This window comes from Bombus pyrosoma, linkage group LG16 (genome assembly GCF_014825855.1).
Source record: "Bombus pyrosoma isolate SC7728 linkage group LG16, ASM1482585v1, whole genome shotgun sequence".
In the NCBI taxonomy this organism is placed as follows: domain Eukaryota; kingdom Metazoa; phylum Arthropoda; class Insecta; order Hymenoptera; family Apidae; genus Bombus; species Bombus pyrosoma.
In genome coordinates this window covers 4,727,168-4,751,943 of record NC_057785.1, presented here as the reverse complement: position 1 = coordinate 4,751,943, position 24,776 = coordinate 4,727,168, and the positions used below count along the sequence as shown (strand labels likewise).

At 33.7% G+C, this 24,776-nt stretch overlaps 8 protein-coding genes and 2 non-coding genes across 22 annotated transcripts in view; 3 read left to right on the top strand and 7 right to left on the bottom strand.

The window, feature by feature from the left end:
* Positions 1-153, bottom strand: part of LOC122576296 (cytospin-A-like) — a 30,779-nt gene extending 30,626 nt beyond the window's left edge. For all 3 annotated transcript variants that reach the window (XM_043746379.1, XM_043746378.1, XM_043746380.1), the window contains exon 1: positions 12-153. The gene's annotated coding sequence lies outside the window, so the exon portion shown is untranslated. The remainder of the gene's footprint in view (positions 1-11) is intronic.
* Positions 106-6,960, top strand: LOC122576298 (slit homolog 1 protein-like). Of its 7 annotated transcripts, none has more exons than XM_043746393.1 (5): positions 106-638; positions 990-1,411; positions 2,451-2,778; positions 3,197-3,799; positions 4,388-6,960. In XM_043746393.1, exons 2-5 carry the CDS (start codon positions 1,023-1,025, stop codon positions 5,921-5,923), a joined length of 2,856 nt encoding a protein of 951 aa, XP_043602328.1. In that variant the 5' UTR covers positions 106-638; positions 990-1,022; the 3' UTR covers positions 5,924-6,960. The 7 variants fall into 7 exon arrangements, with proteins under 7 accessions (XP_043602328.1, XP_043602324.1, XP_043602327.1 ...); XM_043746389.1 differs by having other exon boundaries at positions 928-1,411; XM_043746392.1 differs by having other exon boundaries at positions 106-755.
* A 140-nt stretch (positions 6,961-7,100) lies between these two features.
* Positions 7,101-7,173, top strand: Trnak-cuu. The gene has a single exon. It is a non-coding gene; the product is annotated as a tRNA-Lys (tRNA).
* A 305-nt stretch (positions 7,174-7,478) lies between these two features.
* Positions 7,479-7,550, bottom strand: Trnam-cau. Its single transcript has one exon. It is a non-coding gene; the product is annotated as a tRNA-Met (tRNA).
* Positions 7,551-7,608: 58 nt separating this feature from the next.
* On the top strand, positions 7,609-9,806 carry LOC122576480. Of its 3 annotated transcripts, none has more exons than XM_043746845.1 (3): positions 7,609-8,062; positions 8,319-9,256; positions 9,327-9,806. In XM_043746845.1, exons 2-3 carry the CDS (start codon positions 8,390-8,392, stop codon positions 9,681-9,683), a joined length of 1,224 nt encoding a protein of 407 aa, XP_043602780.1. In that variant the 5' UTR covers positions 7,609-8,062; positions 8,319-8,389; the 3' UTR covers positions 9,684-9,806. The 3 variants fall into 3 exon arrangements, with proteins under 3 accessions (XP_043602780.1, XP_043602779.1, XP_043602778.1); XM_043746844.1 differs by having other exon boundaries at positions 8,228-9,256; XM_043746843.1 differs by having other exon boundaries at positions 7,609-9,256.
* Positions 9,703-11,921, bottom strand: LOC122576476 (leucine-rich repeat-containing protein 34-like). Of its 3 annotated transcripts, none has more exons than XM_043746834.1 (8): positions 11,744-11,921; positions 11,419-11,652; positions 11,129-11,358; positions 10,894-11,059; positions 10,595-10,837; positions 10,454-10,535; positions 10,142-10,390; positions 9,703-10,061 (listed from the first exon to the last, which is right to left on the bottom strand). In XM_043746834.1, exons 1-8 carry the CDS (start codon positions 11,906-11,908, stop codon positions 9,853-9,855), a joined length of 1,578 nt encoding a protein of 525 aa, XP_043602769.1. In that variant the 5' UTR covers positions 11,909-11,921; the 3' UTR covers positions 9,703-9,852. The 3 variants fall into 3 exon arrangements, with proteins under 3 accessions (XP_043602769.1, XP_043602770.1, XP_043602771.1); XM_043746835.1 differs by having other exon boundaries at positions 10,894-11,069; positions 11,160-11,358; XM_043746836.1 differs by lacking the exon at positions 10,595-10,837.
* Positions 11,922-11,929: 8 nt separating this feature from the next.
* Positions 11,930-12,357, bottom strand: LOC122576483. Its single transcript, XM_043746850.1, has 2 exons — positions 12,161-12,357; positions 11,930-12,083 (listed from the first exon to the last, which is right to left on the bottom strand). Exons 1-2 carry the CDS (start codon positions 12,355-12,357, stop codon positions 11,930-11,932), a joined length of 351 nt encoding a protein of 116 aa, XP_043602785.1.
* Positions 12,358-12,970: 613 nt separating this feature from the next.
* On the bottom strand, positions 12,971-17,456 carry LOC122576475 (serine/threonine-protein kinase Pink1, mitochondrial). The gene is made up of 7 exons (XM_043746833.1): positions 17,120-17,456; positions 15,831-16,111; positions 15,221-15,753; positions 14,996-15,118; positions 14,485-14,899; positions 14,089-14,187; positions 12,971-14,016 (listed from the first exon to the last, which is right to left on the bottom strand). The coding sequence occupies exons 1-7, from the start codon at positions 17,253-17,255 to the stop codon at positions 13,762-13,764; spliced, it is 1,842 nt and encodes a 613-aa protein (XP_043602768.1). The 5' UTR covers positions 17,256-17,456; the 3' UTR covers positions 12,971-13,761.
* Positions 17,457-18,005: 549 nt separating this feature from the next.
* On the bottom strand, positions 18,006-20,545 carry LOC122576479 (neurogenic locus notch homolog protein 1). The gene is made up of 7 exons (XM_043746842.1): positions 20,331-20,545; positions 20,140-20,251; positions 19,956-20,081; positions 19,708-19,881; positions 19,152-19,405; positions 18,749-18,971; positions 18,006-18,539 (listed from the first exon to the last, which is right to left on the bottom strand). Exons 2-7 carry the CDS (start codon positions 20,237-20,239, stop codon positions 18,169-18,171), a joined length of 1,248 nt encoding a protein of 415 aa, XP_043602777.1. The 5' UTR covers positions 20,240-20,251; positions 20,331-20,545; the 3' UTR covers positions 18,006-18,168.
* A 151-nt stretch (positions 20,546-20,696) lies between these two features.
* LOC122576477 lies at positions 20,697-24,755 on the bottom strand. The gene is made up of 8 exons (XM_043746837.1): positions 24,236-24,755; positions 24,010-24,134; positions 23,662-23,916; positions 23,384-23,578; positions 23,208-23,317; positions 22,915-23,143; positions 22,491-22,819; positions 20,697-21,879 (listed from the first exon to the last, which is right to left on the bottom strand). Exons 1-8 carry the CDS (start codon positions 24,384-24,386, stop codon positions 21,756-21,758), a joined length of 1,518 nt encoding a protein of 505 aa, XP_043602772.1. The 5' UTR covers positions 24,387-24,755; the 3' UTR covers positions 20,697-21,755.
* Positions 24,756-24,776: the final 21 nt, after the last annotated feature.

Genomic DNA, 24,776 nt, shown 5'->3' with positions numbered 1-24,776 from the left:
GGTGTATGTACCTACAACCGGTGCGGGAAGCAAGGGCAACCTTGGCCTTAGAAGTTTATATAACGAGGAAGCGCGAGGATCACGAGCTCAGTTGCGTTAATTCGTTTCGAACCACCGATACGTCAACTGGACAATCTCTTTCGACAGTCACGCTTTCTTGATGCACAGCTGCTTATAAACAACTTGGTCTCTTTTCAACTGTTCCGATGATAATCATCACTTTAATTATAGTTATTACATTGAACAGTTATTCCTTGGCAAAATTTCGAGTTTACAATTAGTGGTTTTAATTTAAATCTTAATTGTAATTGGAGATGATTGATCTCATTTCACAGCCAGTATTTGGTTCTATATGCTACCTGGAAAACAGTCAACGATCAGTCTATGAAGATTAATAGAAGTGATTTTAACAAAAATGAAATTGTTAATCATTCTGCCAGTTATGGTAATACTTTGTTATATTGGAAATTTCCAATGTTGAAAGAGGGAGGGATAAGCTGATTCGTGAAAAGTGCTCAGATCGTTGGACAATTCGAAAGATAATACGGAACGGAATAGTGTTTGTGGACCGTTGAAAGTGAAACGTAGAGGCGGTGGTGACGGGAGGAGCGCGGTCAGATCGTTTGAACGTGACCATGGTGAGTAGCGGCAAGTGGCGCTTCCGGTGTGCCGGGCAAAAATCTGCATTCGATCCCTGGAAAGTGTAACACTGTATTTCCTGGTCTTAAACATAACCATCGTATCGAAGTAAAACGGTAATATTATGAAGCTTGATAATTTTAACATTTAAAAATTTTAAACTAGAAATGTTTGAAAATCGAAATAAATTGCTAATCCAGGATATTATTATCTTTAATAGAAATTGAACCTTCTTTGAGAATAGAATGATTATTTTGTAAAGCCTATTTCCTGACGTACAAATCTTAGAAGTTGCAGTGCTATTTCTGGAGGACGACATTGAGACTCTACTGCGGAAAATACATGTTCAGGTGACGCAGCAAATCTAGAATTGGAAAAAGGCGATGCATCTGATTTTACTCTGGGCGTTGGTCGCCCTAATTGGTCAAGTGGAATGTAAATGCAGCTTAGCACGGATTGTAAATGAAGAAAGGTCGATCGCTTACGTTTGCACTCACGGCGACCTGGACGACCTTGACGAAATATCTAGTGATGCAGATTGGATAGAGTTTACGGTGTCAAGGTTCAGTCTTATCACCGACAATGCGTTCTGGCGTTTCAAAAACCTCCGAAGACTTTCTTTCTATAATTGTCACATCAATTTTATTAGTCCGGGTGCTTTTACTGGTTTAGATAGACTAGAATGGTTGATATTCCATGGTACCAAAATGCACGTAGCTAGGACCGCCTGGTTCCGCCCTTTGGCAAACTTGCGGAAACTTATCCTGGATAGGTAATTTTTATTTTTAATGGTTACCTTGTAAGCAAAATAGCGTTAAACGAATTAGAATTATTTTATAAACCAATCAGAAATTATTCAAATCATAAAATATACAATGGCATACGAAAGCTTTCGTGCATTTAACATAGAAACCTTTTATTTATGTATTGTGCGTGTTATATAAAACATTTGAGATTTTATTACCACTATAGTGAGATAAGAATGTCATGATTTTTTTTGGCAAAATTTGAATCCGGTCTGACAATATATAAAGAAGTTGCCAAGATATTTGTTGAAAACTTATATTTAGCAAAAAATTAATATACGATACGAATAAGCAACTGAAGCATATAATAAGAATAAAAAAATAGTCACACTGAATATTATGATTAATTATTAATATTGTGGATACTTGTTTAAAATGTTTAAATATTTCTGTGATCCTTGCAAAATATACAGTACAGTATACAATACTTGTACTAAATATCCTGTAACTACTGTATACATTTTCAGAATTGTTAAAAGTTTTACCAACACAATCATGATAATTGAGTGTCATTACAGTACTAATGAATATTCAATGTGTATCATATAACACACGTAATATGCTCATAAAAGGAGTCAACAAATGTACGAATAATTCCCCGAGCCATTGTATGTATATGCTCTCTACATTGAAAAAGATGAAGTCGAATTTAAAGCAGAATGTTTGAAATTACCTATGTTATTCTCGAGATCTATTTTGATTACGCGAATCAAAATTGAAGCAGCCGCTAGGACAAAAACGGTACCGGTTACATAAAAACAGCTTGGTGAACGATGATCTGGTTGTCAACAGGAAACATAATTGAAAACATGATGTCACGATCTAAAAAGATTTCCAAAATAAGCATCGTAGGCCGAGGTTATTTGCAAGAAGAGACGTGGAAACGCAGCATTTCCTTCTTTGCGAAACGCCAGCGTTCTCACTGACTTCATTGTAAACCTGTCGTTACGTAAAAATGATAATAAACCTCGTAATCGTTACAAAGCACGTCGGGATTGTTTACAGATGCGATTTGGTGCACATAGAGCCCGACCTATTCCGCATGCTGCCCAGATTGGAAGTTCTTGGTCTGCGTGATAACGATCTCAACTGCTTACCGATCGACGAACTGTCTTATCTACCCATGCTCCGGACCGTACGAGTTGATGGTAATCCCTGGCTCTGCGAATGTCGACGAAAACTTGATGAATATTTTCGATCTCGTTCTATCGTCCAGGAAGTCGAATGTTTGAAGCAAATTAACTCCTGTAGGAAATATCAATGCATGACTCCCATTGGCTTCACTGTTCTTCCTTCCATTCTCACTACTCAACAATTACATGATTTTAATAGGGTAAGTATATGGTGGTCCATTACAATGTTAGTCAAATTTCAAAATGTTTTGCTATACAAATATCGTATGCCCATTTCCTGCAAAATTCGAGCTTTTATATGTAACAAATAGTCCTTGACTGTTTCCTGTATAAAAATCACATTTGTATCTAGATCATAATTTTGTCAAAAATAACATTTTTGTTTATTGTCTTTAGTCCATATAGAGTTATTTTTAAGAACCATGATCCATCTTTATCATTTTATGTTCCTAAAAAGGAACAATGCACAATTTGCATGAAATTTTATAATAGAATTAATTATGATAAATATAATACAAAAATTTCTAAAAAATGCATGCAAGTCCGCAATTTAATATTAAGCGTACTGTACGTAAGTTCATTTCTTAATTTTCCTAGTAATCTTGATCTTAATTGCAGGATCGTACGATCATTCGTGGAAATGAATTTCAAACGAACGTATTCACTTCCCTGGACAGACTTCCAGATAAAACTACCTGGATAGAGATATCTGGTTTAAAGATGGACACGCTACCAAGGTACGCGTTCTTTAGATTTGGGAATAGTTTGAGGACTTTGGATTTGGTCGACTGTGGCATCACTACGATCGAAGATGGAGCTTTTGCAGGTTTGCATAAGCTGCAACGACTGTCCTTAGTTGGTAATCGGTTACCGGTTCTGAGTGTCAATTGGTTTCGAGACCTCGTCAGTCTTCAACAATTAATTTTGGAACGAAATGGCATAGAGCAGATTGAAAGAACCGCATTGTCGCACGTTGGAGATTCTTTGCGACATCTCGATATTCAAGATAACTTGCTTCGATGCATAAGCACTGAGGAACTGGCTGAATTGACAAAGTTAGAGAGGCTAGACGCAATGAAAAATCCATGGCTTTGTACTTGCAGAAAAAATTTACAAAACTTCCTTACCCAGAGAAACGTAGGATTCGAAATTAATGCGGGCCGGTGTTATCAGAGTGAGAATGAAATTCCAGATGGCAGAACTGACTGGAACGAGCAACAGGTATTACGCTAATCATTTTTTCAACCTGCTTAATTTAAAATGCTTATCTCAGAAACCAAAGACAACATTCATTTAAAATTTTTACAAAAAAGTCATTGAGAAAAAGTTAATTTTTGTCAAGTCTAAATGCAAGACAATAATCACTAGATCTTCAAAAGATTTTTCAAAAAATTAACCTGATAAAAAGTATCAACTTTTCAATGTTTTGATTACGAATAACCATTATCAGCGATGAAAGGAATTTTATTTCATTTGTCTTTACTTATTTTAATATCTGGTAGCAGTAACCAAGTAAATTTTAATTACTTGTAATCGTTACTGGTAACCAAAGTTATTTAATCTATGATGTACTATAACTTTAATTTGAGTTATAACTAGACTGCACTTTTTTATGCATTTATATAAAACTTTAAGATGCAGAAATTATATAGGTTTTCTCATAAGTAAAAATAACTTCTACAGAATATTATTGCGTTACTTGTATCCACAAAAATATAAATGTGCGTAAATACCCATAGTCTAATTATAAGATTATGATCTCTGGTTGATCTCAATCGAGTGAAAATAATTATCTTCTTTTATGTGTAGATCATTCAAAATACTTCTTTTACCACTGGAAAAGTGCAATGGACTTCTTTCGAAAACAGCCTCAATCAAACGAACATTTCCGTAATTGGGCCACCTCCTCCGCCTTTTGTAACTCCTTCGCCACCGGAAATTCACATCGTTTCCTCTTCACCAACTATTTATACGGGTACTTGTAATCCAGAGAAAACCAGCAGCAATTCAGTCTACACTTGTCGAGCCATTACATCAATCGAGGAACTAAATCTGATACCTTCAACAGCTCGCGAGATTCGAATTATCTTATCGAACATCAAGAAGATTCCCGAGAACACTTTTGCGCGCTTTAACGGTTACTTATCAAGGTTAGAGCTTCGAGACTGTGGTATCGAAAGTATCAAGCCGCGCGCCTTTTCAAATCTTCGTAACTTGGAATACTTGTCCCTTCGAAGCAACCAACTAGAGTCCATAAATTGGGATATGGTCCAAGGTCTTCACAACCTAAGACATCTGGACGTATCTCACAACAATATATATAGAATTACGAACGATGTGTTCGATCATTTACCGTACCTTATTAGTTTGGACGTGTCTGATAACGCCATGAACTGCATCGGTATAGAGTATATAGCTCATCAATTACGCTACTTATCGTCTCTGGATGTTTCTAATAACCCTTGGAGTTGCCTGTGTGGAACCAAATTGGCAGAATTTCTCGACTCACGAGGCATACAGTATAATAGAAGTTCACTCCTTTTGAAGGAAGATTGTTACGCTTCACCAGTACCGGAAGTTACTCATAGCCCGTCAATTTCAGTGACAACTAGCCCAACGGCTAGAAACGAAACTATAGAAGGAACCTGCATTATCATGGAAGATACAACAAGGATTCGATATCGATGTACGGGTGGTAATCTGTTGTTACTGCAGTCAATTAGGCAGGATGCAACATCGATTGAATTTTATGAGGGTCACCTACCTAGGCTACCTGCAGAGTCCCTCAGGAAATTTGTAAATCTACAAGAACTTGTTATTAGAAATTCTGAGTTAACCACTGTAGAGGAAGGCGCATTTAATGGTTTGAATAAATTAGAGAATTTGACGATACAGGACAATCCTCTGGAAATGGTTGGATCTTCCTGGTTTACATTCCCGAACTTGGGAAGATTAGATTTGCGTGGTAATTCCATCAAGTATATCGAATCTGGATCGTTTCGATATTTAAATAATTTAACATATTTAAATCTCGAGGGTAATGACTTAAGATGCATATTTACTAGTGACTTAAACGATATGCCTAATGTTTATATCATTGAATTTTCTGGGAATCCTCTGAAATGGAGGTGTAGAGTCGAATTGGAGCAATTCTTAGAGGCTCGAAAGATTAGGTTTATCAAAATCGAGAATTCCTGCGAAGGTAAGACATTGGTGAGAAATCTTTTACTGGTAAATAAGACGGATGGATCGTTTGATTGTCCATCAGAGTGTTCAAAAGCGTCCATTAGTCGAAACTTGTTCGTTCTATTTATACTACCATCGCTGATAACACTAGCCTATTAAGTGACGTTAAATTCGATACCTAACTATGGTACAATGATATGTGTTCATTCATTGCAAAACGCATTTTGCACACCTGTTCGAATAATTAATAGAGACTAAATGTTTATACGTATTAACAGAGATTTCCTTTCTGGTGATAGTATTACTTTCGTCGGTGAATTCATTTTAAGGCATGCCGAGTTTGTAACTTCTGTTTATAACTAGACTGCGAAACGTGTATTTATGCAAAATTTAAAGATGCAAAAATGCATAGAATTCGTACAATATACAAGAATGTACGCAGTATCCAGAATAAAGCATTTCTTATGATTTCTAATAGGTAAAATGAATCTCCACTTAAGTTGGAACTTTTTAATTATGTTCACAAAATAATAAATTTGCATGAATATCGGCAGTCTATTTATAACGTATGATAGTTTTTGACGAGTTAAACTTTATATGAATTTTATATACGCATAACTCTTCAAATAATCATTTCCGCGCTCCAAAATCAATATTTTTGGATTCTACTTGTAAAAAATCATCGTATGTTATAAAACTAATTACAAATTCTGCGTATTCCGAAACGAAGTTGAATCTAATTTTTTTAATAATAAAGATACTTACACTGGAAGAGTGTTATGAAATTCTGTAATGCAGTGCTTAATAAACATAACATACAAGGATTTAGTAATGATAGCTGCTAATAGGGACCATCGAGGATCGAGAATATGGAATATATTCCAAGCTATAATTGCGTATATTTTTTTAATTTGCACTTTAACTAGTTACTTATTAGCGTTACGTGCCATATCGTATTTTATTAGGATATGAATATATTCTTGTAAAAAATTAGATTTCACTTTTTTTATAAATATCTTCAGTAAGAAAAACTGTATTACAGTTAAATATCTATCATGTTACGACTGTGAGTAATTTAGGAGGACACGAACGAAAGCAGCTATGTAAGAAAGATTAAACGAGCGACGAATTAACTGATTTATGCTTGAATAGTTGTAATTTGTAATTGCACAAATAAATAATTTATTGTAAGCTGACCTAACTTTTATTCTTCATCCATTAATAAAAAACAGTCTTTGAAACTGTCGCAAATTACGCGTTATGTTATAAATTATATTGATGTATTACAATAAAAATATGCACAATTTCTGTATAAAGCTGCAACACATATTCAAAAGCCCGGCTAGCTCAGTCGGTAGAGCATGAGACTCTTAATCTCAGGGTCGTGGGTTCGAGCCCCACGTTGGGCGAATATATTTTTTTCTTTTTCTATGATAAATAGCAATATTTTTTTATAAAACAAAAGGATAAGTGAATACATAACTGGCGAAAATGTAACGGACCATTTTCATCTTAAACGTGTTATCAATTATTTTGATAGATTACTTACATAGAATGAGCTATTAAATCTTTTATATTTAAATAAAATAAATGTATTTAACTAATCTAAAATCCGAATGATCTATCTGTTTAAAGGAATGTTTTTGTTTAAAAAAAATGTAAAATGTAAAAAAAAACTAGTACTATAAATTCTTCTACACTGTACTCTTCTTCTTAGCAGAGCGTGGTTTCGATCCACGGACCTCTGGGTTATGGGCCCAGCACGCTTCCACTGCGCCACTCTGCTCTTGCGATGTTTTTTCTCATCTTACAATTCCATCTTCATACTAATTTTATTTTAAAAAAGCATTTTTTTATTATATTTTAATAATAATATAGAGGACTTAAAATTTAATTTTCTCTGTTATTATACAGTACAAAATTATCAGAATTACAATAATTATAAGAGATAGCTCAAATGAATGTAAAAAAAAAAAGATACTTCTGTTAACTGGGACAATTTCGAGTAAAGCATGTGTAGATTCAGCAAAATTAAGCGCAGTTGCGTTTACGCTAACTGGCCCACATTCACTACAATTTGCAATCTTGCGAATAATTTTACCAATTATGCTTTTACGAATTATGCGGAACGAGTGCTTTAAAAAAAAAGGCGGTTCATTACGAAATGCGTGTAATTACGTTTACAAACTGATAAATAAATTAGAGTTATCATATTTATTTAACTTAAACAATATATTGACATCTGCTGACTAATATTATTTAAATGTCGTAAGGAGATCTGCTAAAGGATATTCATATGTAAAGTATTTTTATGTGAATTCAATTAATTTATTGTAAATTTTATACACATTTGAGCATCAATAGAAAATTTAATTTTAAATCTAATTCCATTATATAAGATATACGTGTGAATATATATTAATGAAAATTTAATACTCAATTTATTTCTTTACTTCGAAAAAGGTCATGTCCAAATTTTTACGAAACATATAGCGAAAAAATTCCCAGTCAGCATTTAACAATATCATACGTTTGTTGCGATGACCTCAAATAGAATTCATGCGACATGGGATCCCTATAAAAATGAAATTCGATTGAACGAGCCTCAATCGAAGTTTCTAAATTATGAAGGACACAACAATGAAGTTCAACACGTGCCTCTTGTTCGTTTTGGTGGGTGTCACTTTAATCCACGCCGGACCAGCACGCAAGGTCACTGAGAAGAAATCACTGGCAGAAGATACAAAGATAGAGACCACCAAGGAAGACCTGAAAATTGAAGAGAATGATGAACAGAAGGGTAGGACGAAGAAAGCTGCATTCTGTCTTCAAATAGATCCAGCATCGCCGCAGATTGCTTTGAGCGATAATCTTGTTCAGAATATTCCACTGACGGTGCAGGCTCAGTCCGTTTCTCAGCCATTCCAAGCTCTGAACTTCATTCAACCTGCTCCTCAAAATTTACCTCAGGCGAGTATAGTCGTTCCTCAACAAATGGTCCAGCCAACTTTCCAATCTCTACCTCAAGTGGTCCTCCCTCAACCAATGATCCAACCGATTCACACTGTACAAATTGTTCAACCTTCTTCTCAACCGTGTTCTGCAAGCCAGTCTACCCAACAGGCTGAAGTCCCCCAGACAGTTCCAAAGCCAGAACCAACTCCATCACCTGAAATAGAAGTTGAAACTATCACAGAGAAGTCAAAACCTATGCGTATTGAGAAGTATCCAGAACCTTTACCAATACCCCAGGAAACTTACACTGTGTTGCCTTATGTCCCTACATATCAAGAACAGTTCATGTTTATCTCTGAACCTGAACATGCCACTTATGTTCAAGTTCCTTACACTCATCTCCATGGACCACTGACTGAATGTACTTGTCAGAACATTGAACCAATGGCTATGAACATGATGCCAATGCCCATCATGCCCTATACATCAACATTTCAACATAGATCATCTTTAATGATGCCTCATACTCATGGAAGTGTAAGTAGTAAATAGCAAACAATAAAATAATTGTTTAATATGATAATTAATATGTGTTAATTGATTACAGGATGTAAAAATAGCACCACAAGGTAAAACAAGAACTGTTATCAACATGAATGTTCCACCTTATGGTTACAATCATCATCTTCACGGAGCTCTAACCTTTAGAGGAATGCACTCTATGCATCCAGAGACTTCTCTAGCGAGAAAACACAATCTTCTTGGCAGTCCAGTTGCTTCTGAAGAGCATGATCTGCTACCAATCAGTAAAATACCCCATGAAGCTGATTCCAGTCATTTGTCACCAGAAAAGGAAGCAGAGACCAAGCAGGAAAAAGGCAAAGCTATGTTGATTGACGGTCGACGCAATGCAAGAAGTAGCAAAGAGGACAGAAAGAAGCAGGAAGAACAAAGCAGGAAATAATTAGAACTTAAAACATTTATACAAGATGTAATCAATTCATTGTATTTTTTATATTTATATTTTTCGAATCTTCAATCTACATGTGTGAAGGTACATAATTAATAAAATGGACTTTTAAAATCAGAAAGTTTTTGTCCTTATACCTTTGTAGACAATTATTTATTTTTATTTAAACATTTGAACAGTGAACTAATGAAGAAGTTTTGGTACAAACATTTTTGCACATACTGTTTAGGTAAATAAAGTCATCTCTAGGTATAATAACTAAATCCTTTGAAGAGGATTTTTGCAAATATTTGTGTAATACTGATGTGCTTAGCTGCATCCATGAACACTTGCATAAAGTAGTATTTTTTGTGCTTTTTCTTCCATTTGGATCTAATTTCAAACAAAAGGTCATTATGAATTATTTACCACCTTAGTTATATACATAATGTAAATTTGTTATTTCATATTACCAATAAGTTTAAAATCTTCTTCTAAGATATCATTATTAATATTGAACCATCTTAAGATATCTTCCTTGGTCATAGAATTTACTCGTTTTAAGATATGTTCAATATTCTTCATAGGATCAGAAGGAGATACAATTCTATTTAAAACTGATTTATTTATAGACCAGTCGCTACTTTCATCTCCCTTACACTTACAACAAGTGCAAGTATCTGGATGGTCAGCTCCTCTACATTGTTTATCGTAATAGGGAACTAAAAAAATTCTTAATCAAATCGTTCCTCATTAAAGAAAATAGATAACAGTTATTTGATTACCCTCGCATTTGAAGCAATAACAACATTTACAGTCTCTTGCATGATCTGTGTCTAGTGCTGTAGAAGTGAAGGTTACAGCCGACTAAAACAGAGTAATTTTTAATAAATTCATCATAAAAAATAATTATAAGAAAATCGTACATGTTGCAATTTAAATTCAGTTGCAATCGAATATGTATATTTATAATATTTTCTAATAGAACGCCTTGTTGGAGGAATAGTCCTTGGTGGTTGTGAGGAAAGATGATAGGGAACATCATGATAGTCCTTTTTGCAACAATCTTCTTCATATCTTGCAAAATGCCACCAAAGATCCACTTTATATGGTCTGACATCTATATTTTTCTGTTCCAACACTTGAGATATCAACATTCTTTTAACTATCTATAAATGATTATGACATATAAATTATTCTGACCATTACATATTTTTGCAAGTACCTTTGCAGTTTGATGACCAATGCAATTGCCAAATACCCTTAGCTGTCTCAACAAAGGAGTTTTCTTCAGCGTGTATAAGATATTCACTATTCCATCATCAGTGATTTTATTATGTGAAATATCGAGAAACAGAAGTTTCGAAAAAGGAATAGCACAACTCAAACTCCTAAAGATAACTACAATTAAAAGAAGTACTTATTCTTGGAAAAAAACTTTTCTGTAGTTAAATAGGTACCTTGCACCATAATCAGTTATGATATTCTTACATAAGATTAGGGATCTTAAGGCTGGTCTCTTTGTCAACCATGCAGAGATATGATCAATACCATGATCACCGATATTGTTACAGCCTAAATCCAACAAATGCAATGAATCATTGTGTTTTGCATTGGACATCATGATTTCAATATTATGGCAACTAAAGTTGTATTTTTGTAAATGTAATGCTCTCAGGGTAGTATTATACTGTAAACAAAATTTTGATTAAAATAAGAAAATTTAAGAAAGCTAGAAATATCAAATTACTTTAAGCATATGACCAATAACATCTGCAAAATGAGCAGAATCAAAATAATACATGCACCCCGGATTTGGTCCACTGATGTCTAAACTTTTTAAAGTTTCATTAGAGACTTCTTGGTCCGAGCTCAAAACCATCATGAAATATATTAATTCAGAAGCTGTTTGATTTACATCTGCAATATTTAAACTGCACATATGTTTATTTTCTAATAAAAAGAGTGCTACATTTTTTGTATTCTGTAAGAATTAATTAATTGAATTTTGATTAATAAATTGGAATCGTAAAATATTCATATATTTATTTATTTACATAAAAAATATCTTTTACCTGGTCAACAAATTTATTTGCTCTCAAATTAAGATTTCTAAGTTCTAATTTCTTTGCACATTCAAGCATGTAATCAATTCCATAGTTGGCGATATTATTATTTTGAACATCCAGTTCTTGAATATTTTTATATAACTGATAGTAAGAATTGTGTTCAGGATACATATATTACTAATAATTCTTTTTTTAAAAGATATTTAACCTTACAAGAAGATGATCAAGCAAATTTATGAAACCAGTATCTGAGATATTATTGCTGGCCAAATTAAGATGAGTGATATCTTGATTTTCCTTCAAAAAAATTAATAAAATCGGGATGTCTATGTCTTGAAGATTTCTCCTACAATAGTATAGAAAATATGAAATTTAATTAGATAATCAGGAAAAATTTAGATGATAATTTCTATTTTTACTAACCCAAGTTTCTCATATACAAGAGGTCCACGCATATCAAGTATTTTCTCTGTACTGCAAATTGTTTTGCAGAAGCATTTGAAGAAACATAATGAGATTTGATGAAAATAAGGAGGTTTTACACTTTCCAATACATTAAATACATTAACTTTTCCACAACCTGTGCACGAAAGTGGACACTGATATTTATTGAATTTCATGATTCAATTCTAATACTTCCTAATTTTTCAGAGAAAAGTTTCTTAAAAATTACGTTTACATATATATAAAAAAGATGGTAGTTAAAATGTTTATACTTCAGATGAAACCATTCATTGTGTTCCTATTTGTAAAAAATTTTGCAACAAGTCATCAACACATTATAATTTGTAAAAAATGACAGATGATTTTTTTCTCAAGAAAAAGAATGAATCAGAAATTGTTCCACTAGATGAAATGTTCAGGGGTAAATATAAAAAAATTCAATATTCTTTGAGCTCAGTATCCATATCAAAATAAAACATAACTATTACGATATGTATATTTATTTTATAATTAGCATATTGTGAAATGGACCAAATTTCTTTTGAGCAAAACGTTGACTTATTACCATTATCACAAAGTGACAAATGGTTAATTTCTGCTCGTATACTCGATATGGTTACGTTAACGAATACAGACACTGGTCTTGCCTTTTTCAAATTTCGCAAAAGAGCTCTGACCTTCGAAGAATACTTATCATATTTAAAAATCTTGGCGGAATCTAAAAACTTAAACTTTGAAGAAATGATATATAAAATGCAGATATGCGGGAAGCCCAAAAAAGCTACTTAATTACGTCTACAAATACTAAATACGAGCTTTATTCTTTAACAATGGTTTACAGTATTGAAATTTGCACACATCATCTGTAAAATTAAATCTGTCTGGATTATTATCTTGTAATGAATTGATTTGTTGAAAATCTTTTATAAAAAACAATATTTTTATCTTGATATTTAATATCTCTTGTTGCTTCATTTCGCATGAGACTTTTGAACTCAAAAAGCAATGTCTTGTTTGATTTATGAAATCCATTTGAAAATTATCATGTGTCAATACAATCGTAGTATCCCACAGTGAGCGTTCGAAGAATTATTTAGAACACAGAGCAAACTACTTTTGAGTTGAAAGATTGCCCTCTACGCACGTTAAACAATAAGTTATTTTATAGGTTTATTTATTTTTGACAAATAAGATGAATACAATAAAATTGCCAAAAATAAATAAGTTTTACAATACTTTCTTATTAGAACGATATTTCGTTTAATTACAAGGCACGTGAATCACACAAGAATCACCATATCTTCTCGATAACATTCGATGGTCTTTTTTACAGCGAAATAATCTATACAATCACAAATATGACTCTTTCGTGCCTCTTACAGTATCAAAAATAAATTAATATAAGGAAAAACAACTGAGGAACGTATTAACGATAATATATGATAAAATCAAATATATAAAATTATTTCAATGATTTTCATTTCAACCGATAAATAAAATAGAACAGTTGTGTTCTTCGATATGCAGGCGTTAAAATATTTCTTTCTTGTTATTTTTCATTCTCTTCGCGGAAAAGTATATTATACATTCTGCTGTATCCATTTTAAAGCAGTTCTAATATTACCAAGCGTTACTCTACCAAGGAAACTAGCGATTAATTGATATTCCGGCATGGTACGTCTTCCACAAGATTTTGTGGAAAGTGATCTATTATAAGAATTCTGTTTTTTGTCTTCCTGGACATTCTCATTTTCTACTACTTCTGGTAGTTGTAACATGGAATTCCGCCCTTCGCAAAGTACTTTTGTGGTTAAGCACAGAAGCCATTGCATAATCTACAAAAAATATAAAAATGTAATAGAGTTTATATAAATTTAAAAATTAATTTAGGAATGTAAAAATAATACTTCATTAGTTGATGGCAATTTCCATTCGCTCCTAAACCAGGTGCTCGGTGCCCATAAGTGCAATTGTACTATGGTTGCTGCAGTTTCCGTGTCGAGTCTCTGAAATACAAATATCGCTAAAAATATCGTATATATACTTCAAAAGTAACACGACTCAAACAGATTTTTCAGGAAAAGTGAGAAAATATATAGAAGTTTACAAAAAATATTATATTATGTATAAATATTAAACTATATAATATTATTCAGCTAAACGCGGACTTTAGGAAACAACGAGTAAATATTATTTTGTAATCTTCCTTCCATGGTTTTGATATTTATTTAACACAGGATTGAATTATTTTGAGTAGTGACACACTTTTAAAATACATATGCAATATATTCAGTTTTAAATACCTTATATAAGCTCCTCGACAATAAATTCTTAATGAGTGCAGAAATAATAGTTGGCATATGGTTGGGCAAAGGTTGCAGATCCGTCTCTTTATAATTGTGATTTTTAAGGGAAGTCCCTTCCTTGCCGCTATGGAACGGATTTTTCATACCAAATATTTCATATGCTATGGTCCCAACTGTCCAAAGATCAGCTTTTGTGTAATTGATACTGGTAAATGGACCAGGTTCTGCTGTAATTACTTCCGGCGCCATTAGAGCTGCATTCCCGCCTTTGTCGATATCATGAGTGTTGTAAGGCAGATACAATCCATGACGTTTGTCCGCCAGGCAACATCCAAAGTCTGTGATTACCAAAGATGGACAATTCTCTGCTTCTTCTGACAAGTCTAACAGAATATTATCACTCTTCAGGTCACTGCATTTTTAAGAACAAAAATGATATATATGAAACATGATATGACCTGAAACATAATACAGCGACATTCTGATTGAACAAACAATATTAGTTTACCGGTGTGCAATGCCATGTACATTCAAATGAGTTACACCCTCCAGTAATTGAGCCAGCAATAGTATTGATTCCCTCATATTCAAGTTGTGATTGCTCAAATATTGTTTCAGCGTAGTATCATATCTGCAATTGAAAAAAAAGGAACAGTTAAATTATCTGAGATTCTAATCCTGAGAGAATTATGTGAGAGAGAATCAAAAAGTTATTTCTTGGAATATCAGACACCTTTTCATTAGCAGAAATAGGCTCATATTTCTTCCAGATCCCTGAGGGTTGATGCGTGCGGGTAATGCATCCGGATACATTCTCCAAGAACCAGGTAACACTGGTACTCTATCAGCAAAGACATAATACATCGCTACGACATTTGGATGCGGAGGAAGCTTGGTTTTTCTCTCGACCATTTTCATTTCCCAGTCAGCTAATTCCTCGTTTCGTAAATATTTTCTGGCTGGTACGGTTTCCCGATACATGGACCTCAGAATAGACAACGCATTCGATTCGGTATCATAATTGAACATCATTTTTAACGCCAATGGAAATGAAGTTATATCTTTTGTTTTATCGTCGATGTTTATCTGGTTTTCAGTACTTGGAGAATCGTTAAATCTTGCCGAGTACACAACCGCAGAGCATCCTTTCGCGATTACAGGGCCAATTATGAAATCTTTTAAACTAACAACTTTTTCTTCGTTTTCGATTGTTTCGTAATTTTTGTCATTTTGTGGCGTGTTCCATTGCAATTTTGATACAGATTCCTGTAAATATTTTCAATATGTAAAGTTTTTCTTATGCTTTCTTCATCAAATGAACATAAAAATAAACTGTTATTTACCCGAATTTCCCAGCAGACTCCTTCCAATTCATCTTCTTTTGTTAATATTCCAGTGCCAGATGCCAATGACACACCAACCAAAGCAAAAAAAGGAGCTGAATCTCCACCAAAGACCAATCTACTCGCAGCTCTTCTACGCAAGTCAGCAGCTAAACTATTAGTGACTCGCTTCAGGATGTTATCTACAAAGATTCGTCGAGCATGGGCCCCCAAATAACCAAGGTGTTTTCCTGTGCTGGACACATTGCTATTACCCTGGGGCAACCAGCCCTGGGACTTGCCTATTTTAAAATTGACAAAAGTAAAGCTTTAACTTTTCTATATACATTCCAAAATTTTGATATTTCATCTATTTCATCTATTTCATCTATACAACCTAATCCCACAATGACACACTGTTCTTTTGGACTATAATACAATTTGCCAAAATTTTCTTTTTCTAATTCATGTTCTTTTTTAGGATACAAATTTAGTTCATATCTTCATATCAAATTTACCTAAGTTAATCCATAGTTAGTCAATATAAAAATTTTGTATACAATAGAGGCAATCATAGAAAATAAGTAATTATTTGGGGGATTCAACAGCCAATCATTGTAAGTCAGTCTTTCATAAAAAATAATTTGAGCCTTGTAAATGTCTTTATAGCACCAAAACTTTTAATTAAGAGTTATAATAACTATATAATAAAGATTATAATAACTAAATTAGAAAATGTATTATGATGATTAAATTGAACTATGGATTGGAAGTTTCTATAACGACAGGATATAAATGAAAATCTGACTTACACTGATTGACTTCTAAATTATCCATTTATTTATTTACATAGAAAAATTTTTTAAAAGGCTCTGGTATGTAGATAAGTTTTAAACCTTACTGAGGTCATGTATATGCTCAGAAGCAACAGTAATTCTATATAGATAGAACAATACCACTACCCAAAAGATGGCAGAAGATTATTGAATAGAATAGTGCATATTTGGTTTAATTATATTATTGCAAGACATTAAAATACAGTTTATAACTCATACTAGAAAGTATTTAAGACTTATATGTCAAAGCAATATATGTATATGATGGTTAAATAACCTCAAAACTGGAAATATACTGAAACGTAATTAACATAACTTCTAATATGAAATACAATATACATATACAAAGATACCTGAATTGTCAAAAAAATATGTTGAATCAATCAACAGTTTCTGTTTTGGTTACTAACTGTGTCAAGGTCCTTTGACAACAGTCGACCATCCTGCAGGAATAAATTTCTCGAAGGAACTCACCTACTTGCACAACGTGTATCTTGTCGTGATAGTTCCTTTGATGGAAATTAGAGTAGAAGCACTCGGTATTTCTGAATGAATGCAGTAGAGCCCGACCATTTTGTATGAAACGATGGACTACTGTCCGAATCGACATCTCTCCGCGCTTTTGGGCCGAGAGAGCCCAGCGGGCTAGCTCCCAAGAAAAGTAAACCTTCACCACCGAAGGCAGACTCGTTGTTATTAATATGATCGTTTTTTAAAGATTCTCGATTAACTGCGTAGACAAGAATTGAACAATTCAGCAAAATCACGCCTTTACCCTTCCGCTGTCGCTTTCGCACTGCGCTGTCGAACTCTATCGGAATGTCACGGAACACGTAATTACGGAAGCATGAACAGCCATATGTCATAAGAAAGAGAATAAATTAAAATAAAAATAAAAGATAAATGTTGAGAAGGAATTTAATGTATTTGTAATTTTTATATGTAAATGCAGAAATATTTGCAGTCTAGCAATAATCTGTATATTTATTTAGTAAATATAGAATTTTTACGTACACTTAAATATTTGCAGAAATATTTGTAGTCTAGCAATAATCTGTATATTTATTTAGTAAATATAGAATTTTTACGTACACTTAAATATTTGCAGAAATATTTGTAGTCTAGTAGTAATCGATGCGTTTATTTTTAAGATAAATTGTATTTGAAGAACGTTATGCGATTTGTACAGTTATCTGATTTTAGATCTGATAACGTGCGGAAGGAACGCATTAAATGTGTTCACTATGTGCATGGTGCAAGTTCAATTTAGAATTACTCACACTCCAATTTTATCTAAGCCAATGATACAATTGTATTTCCTCCAATAGGAAAAATAAATTACGATTGAAGAACGGTGAACTTGATAAACTGCCTTGATCATGTTTATTTCATATAGTCAATTATGTACATTTTTAGTTTAACTAATTAATGACATTAATAAATATATACTCTCTTCAAAATTAACCCTGTAATAACACTATACAGAAAATATCCGTGAAATTAATTACGATTAATTTTGATTTTCAGTAGTAATGATATCTATAAGCCCTGCCATAATTGTATACCGCTCTACTATCAATTGGATTGCAAGTGAAAAGAGCATCTCCACGAGTCCCATCCGGACAAGTACACACCGCGATATGGCGCCTGGGTGTGCAAGTAGCTGATGGTCCACATTCTTTCCCAGTGCAAGGATTTTGGCAAGAGTAGTCAATGCACGCCTTATTATCTGGACATTCACTGTCAGTGAAGCATTCTCCACGTTGACAACTAGTCAGGGCGTTTCCTATATATCCTGAGGGACACGTGCATATTGGTCTTTCCTTCCCAGTGTTGTCATGGCCAGGAGTACAAATTGCATTGGTTCCACAAGGATTAGGTTCACACAGATCTCCTATGGATATTAATAAATTTAATCATGTATCAATTCATATACATTTGCTAAATTTGCTTCAATAAATTTGCAATTCATATAAATTTATTTCAAAAAGTCGAAGTAAACCTTGAAGAATCCATGAGTTCAAATATTTTTAGTTTGGTAGTGGAGGTCTGAGATATTAACCTAGATTTTTTGGAACACTGTACACGATTAAGTTTACTTACGTGCTTCGAATAATCTACAGCTAACGAAAGGATTGCCAGTCATGTGTTTTGGGCAACTACAAACTGGAGTTATGCCTCGCACACTGCAATCTGCGTTCACACCACATACTCCGTCACAAGGGTTCACGCATTTCTGATTTAGACAAGCTGGTTTGTTCCCTGAACACTCTAAGTGCGTGGTACATTCCGGACGACAGGCTACGAACGCATTTCCCAACCAGTTCTGCAAGTTAATATTCTGATCGTATACTTTCATTGTTGCCGAAGAAGACGAACAATTTTGCAAAAAAAGTAGCGTTACAGATGGCAAAAATTCTAATTATAAATATAAATCTTTCTTAACTTTCATTATACATTAATCATTGAATAAAAAATAATCTAAAATTTTTCGAACAATACTCACGGTTGGACAACTACACATGGCTTGATGATTAATAACGTGACATTCCGCATTCTCACCGCATTGGCATGGATTTTCACATCTGAAATTAGACGAGCAGGCAAGATGATTCGGACATTCACTGTCACTTTCGCACTCGTGGCGGCAACCAGTTAAAGGAGATCCTCTATAACCCGGAAGGCAACTGCAAACAGGAACCTCATTCACTACTTCGCATTTGGTATTAGCTCCACAAGGACTCGGCTTGCAGGCAGCCTCTAAAAAAGTTTCATTAATATTTAAGTCACACTTGTCTCAAAGGATATTCTGTTTCATGTATACCAAGTACTGGGTGACGCAAAAGTAGGATTAATCTAAAATTTAAAACTTCTACAAAACAATTATTAACCGATATTCTTAAAAAAAATATTTTTTACACTACAGTCGCTTGTAGACGTACAAGTTTTCCATCAATATTAATTTCTTTTTAAATATTTAAACTTAGATTTCATAACTTTTGTGATGTTTATAGTAGGAGTATAGTTTTATATGCATAGAAACATACGAAAGTATTACTTACGAGGGTCAGCTACACGGCAAGAGGTGAAAGGATCTCCCGTGTGTCCCGTAGGACAATAACACGTTGGAATGTGATTTTTGGTTTTGCATAACGCGTTCACGCCACACAAACCATCGCAGGCATCTATGCATCTGTTATTAGTACATACTCTGCTTCCAATGCAATCCTCATTTACTAGAAATTAGGTACATAATTAAAAATCTTTTTTGATATACTTAAACATTCAAATCTTTTATATAGACACTCACTTAAACATTCCACCCTGATACAGCGGGAAAGAGGGTCCCCCATGTGCAAATTCATACAAGAACAAACTGGTCTGCCTTCGCTAACAGTACATCTTGCGTTAACTCCACAAGTATATGTTTCACAGCCTAAAAAATATTGAGATACTTTAGCGAAACAATCTATAAATTATCTGACTTAACTTACCAATATTGTCAGGTGACAATATCTTGGAGTGATAATATCCACCGTTAGTAATTGCGAATAGCGAAAGAAGAAGCAAAACTGCGGTCTGCAAGTATTCCATTTTTTTAGTAGCCTAAAAAAGACGTTTTCATTAAATTTTCAAAACTATGATGAATTCATTTAATTCATAGGTACAGTTAAAAAAATATTACCTCGAACGAAGAATGACCGTGTTTGAAGATCGAACCGGGTGAAGTAACAGGTTCTCAGCGAATGTGGAGATGAGCGTGAGTTTGAATACAAGGAAAACCCCACCTCCTACAACCTTCAGTCCCAGTTTGAATTTTGCCTACGCGTGCCCCTGACGATCCTTCGATGGGTCTCGCCTACGCTGGACCACTTCCAATGTAAATTACTCCAGAAGATTATCTTTTTCTTCGAGTAAGCAAAGAAATACTCCGGAAAATATTATTTCAAGTTCATCCAACATAATCGGGAGCTATTTACTTTGCTAATTAACGAGGTGGAAGAAAAACAGTCAGCAATGACTCCATCTTTATCCTAATAAAAATGACATATTTCCTTTTTATTTTTATTGGTTCATGATATATCTCGTTACAAAATTTTCTTCTAATCAAATATAAATATATCGATCGTATAAATTAATAAATAACATCCTAACAAATCGCGGTAGAGTTCGATGCTTTAATTACATAATAAATCAACTATTCTTTTTTTAATAGATCGACTTTCACTGGTCGGAATGTAGACCCGATGATGGGATAAATATATTCAAAAAAAGCACCGTGTTACAGATTAAATACAGAGAGCGTGAGTAATCGCACTGCAAGTCTACTGTTCGATGGGCAATCATCCTTTCGCGCCAAAAATGGACCTGTCAGTGTCGATGGTTCCACGTGCACATTACGATCATCGACGCAAAGGTCGTTATATGAGCAATCGTTTTCAAAAATCAGATAAAAAAATCGAACTCTCAAAGGTCGTCGAATTAAAAATCACTCGTAAGTTATAAAACTGTATTATGGAAACAAGGAAAGACTATAAACATATCTGCCCAATTATGATACCTGCAAGGAAATTAGTTAGATACCAAAATTCTCTTAATAATGATCGTAATAGACTCTCAAAATGATGAAGACAATGATTAATATTTTACCTTATTTGTTTGGCTGATTTATTACAATAATTTAAATAACTTAATAATAAACTTGTATATCATAGACAAATAGATTATACCGTCTTTCGTCCTAGGAACAAACTTTTGCGACATTCATTGCTAAATTTAAGAAACTGTGTGCACGATTATAAATGTGATACATGAGTTTAAAAAAAAAGAAAACAATTTATTATAGATATCTGCGCGAAAAATTGTAATTGAAACGATATGGTTTCCTAGAGTATATTCGTAAATAAAAACTCGAGACTAATCTATCCGATGATCTATTGTACAAATGCAAAAAAAGCTTCCAGCATACCATTCGATTTAGTCTGCACTTCGTTTTACATTATAAAAATTTTCAAACGAAATTTAGGAAACCACCCTCATAGTTTCCAACTATGAGACGAAATTACATAATAATGACTTATAGTAGGTAACCATCGTCGTGTGTCCCCGATTATTTTTTTGTCTGATTTTTAATCTGCTTCGGAATATTCTTTAAAAACTCTTCGTATGCTGCATCTATGTCATCGTCCTCCGACATCCATGGTTCTTCACCTTCATATTCCTGTTCCGATATGCTGTAAAAGTATTCATATGGTAAGGAACAAAAGTATTCGTACAGTCGGAATGTAGAAATAAAATGAACAATATTTTTTACATTACTAAATATATTCAAATATTATCAATAATGCCAATATTTGTATACATTTATTATTTTATAAATTTACAATTTATTATATAATTCAATTATTTATAAATGTTTATTATAATATACAATTGCATATGTTTGAATATATTTAATTATATAGAAAATATAAATCTTTTTATTTCTATATTCCAACTATAGGAATACTTGTGTCTTTCACTGTATATATAAGGTGACTGTGAACCTGTATCTGTACGCGCGTATTGAAACAAAACTTGAATTATAGGCAGCTACAAGTCACATAACTAAATTAAGAGCATTAGATTATAATTAATTCATCACGGTAAATTAATACACCATGGAATATATAAAAAGTTTAGAATTAACTCCATAACAAAAGAAATAGTATGTCAGAGTTGCAAGATAAAACAATCACTCCAGCGACCTAACCAGAGAACTGTATGCAGTAAATTTACCTAGAAAACTGCACAATACTGCTAAAGAAAATATGTATATAATACTTGATTAATTATATGTACATACATGTGGTCTTCGATGTTCATTGTGCTATCTGCAACTTCTTCTAAGAATTTATTTTCCTCCGCAGTTAATAGTTTGCCGTCAGGACCGTATAAAACTGGTTCATCGATGGCCTGGTTGGGATCTAATGGCTCTATTAATTCCACTACCGTGGAATTATCGGAACTCTGACCCCAGTTTCCGTTTCTCAATTCGTGGACACTATGTACCATATGTCCTATGTGTGAATCCACTCTACCTTCCGTTACAATTTCCGTTAGAGCTCGCATCATATTCTCCATCTCTTTGCGTCGACATTCAACTTTATCCTTTTCTAAAGTTTGTCCTGCCAACTGTAAACCATATTGGAAAAATTAACACAATGAATTCAAGAAAATTCTTGGATTCTAGATTTCTTAACGTAGGAAATTTTTCACATGTTATATACCTTAAGGGCTTGACAGATGTTCTTGACAGAATTCGGTGCGGGCTTTTTTAATATAATAATAATAAACTGAATTAATAAGTTTCCTAAAGTAAACGCAGAAGCGTGATCCATTTGAGTAACCAATTCAGCTAGAAGTAATATCAACCCGTGACACTTCTTCTGCTCTTCCTCTGTGTGATTTTCTTTTTGCTGCCAGTTGGAAGCTTGACTGTCTGTTTCACTTTTACACCTGTTGCCAACATGCACTTATTAAATCGAAGATTTAAATACTTCATTAGCATTTAATAACTCACAAAGTATACAAAGTCCATCTGAAAGACGTTTGTTCTAAGGGAGTCAAACTATTGTCCAAAGAGGCGCAAAGTCGAGCACCACTGTACCGGAAATTACCCTCATTTATAGACTAAAAATAATTTCATGCATCAATACAACTTTCTTTTCAATTAATGTAAAAAGAACAAGGATATACCTGTTGAATTATTATCTTCATAATTTCTTGAAATTGACTAGGAATTCCTAAATAAGGCCTAAGATTATTTATGAGTGGCGGCACGATCAAAGTGAAATGCCCTGGATTTAATATCAACGAATGTACAACACTCATTAAATTCTGTGTTATGTTTGCAAATTCGATTAAATAATTATCATCTTCTATATTCGAGTCCTATTAATAAACAATAAATAAATTAAATTAAATTAATTATTTAACTTCTGTTAACTTTCATAATATATTGTCAAAGTATGAACCTGATGTTTGTTTTTGTAGTCTCCTGAACCATCATCAAAATGACCATAGTCTTGCATATTTGATCGCTGCTCTTGCTGTTGCTGTTGTGAAAGGTTATCAAACTGTTGAACTTGCTCTGCTTGCTGATAATGTTGAGAAGCATCATAATTATACGCAGGATTTTGCTGCATTTGTGCTTGGAGAGGTATTTCACGTGCCATTTGTAACCTATCTTGAACTGAGTGTTTATATATATATATCTGTTGTTGATGACGCTGTACCATCAAACAAACATAACATTTTTACAAACATTTTTCACAGTTACTCCAATAAAATAACCAATGTAACCAATAGAAAGTAAACACTACCTGCTTAACAGGATATGACTTTGGAACAAACTCAGCTGCATGAACGGACAATGTAGAGTTCTGGATAATATCATCGAAAGACTTATCCAATTTGCCCTGTTCCATGCTTCTTGATTCTACTGACCCTACAGTTAAAAAGCCACAACCGTAAAGTAATAAATTACAAAGAAATCCAGCATAAATAGCACGGCAGCTTTGAAGAAGTCTTCTCATAAATCATAGCAACCTGTTTGCATTCCAGATGTAGCATGATGCGGTCTCCTTAATATGGGAATATCCTGTGGGCTGGAAGTCCACGGACCCCTACCACGACCACGTCCGGTTCCACGTCGTTCCACGTCCCCGTCTCCACTACCATCACCTCCCAAAGGATTCATGCTTTTCCCGGCTAAAATTTTCTTGACTATGTGATCACTTTGAGGTTATGCTAAACGACGACGATGACACCGGTGTGGGGAACCGTCACCCGTAGTAAGATTCGAAACGCACACTTGGTGGTCGTGCGTATTTTACCACATAAGTTCAGTAATTCCGCTGAATCCGTTAGGTCCGTTATTCACAATAAAACGCGTGCCGCCTCATAAACAGAACATCAAAAGTCGGCCTCGCAAATTTATCCACAGCAAATCCCTCTTGCAATCGACTACGATCGATGGTAAACGCGAGAAGTTGGTTAATATCTCACCATCCGCTCTTCAAATTGGAACTATGTACTAACCAAACGTGAGGATTAAAATATGAAAAAAAAAGAAATGGAATTTGATAAA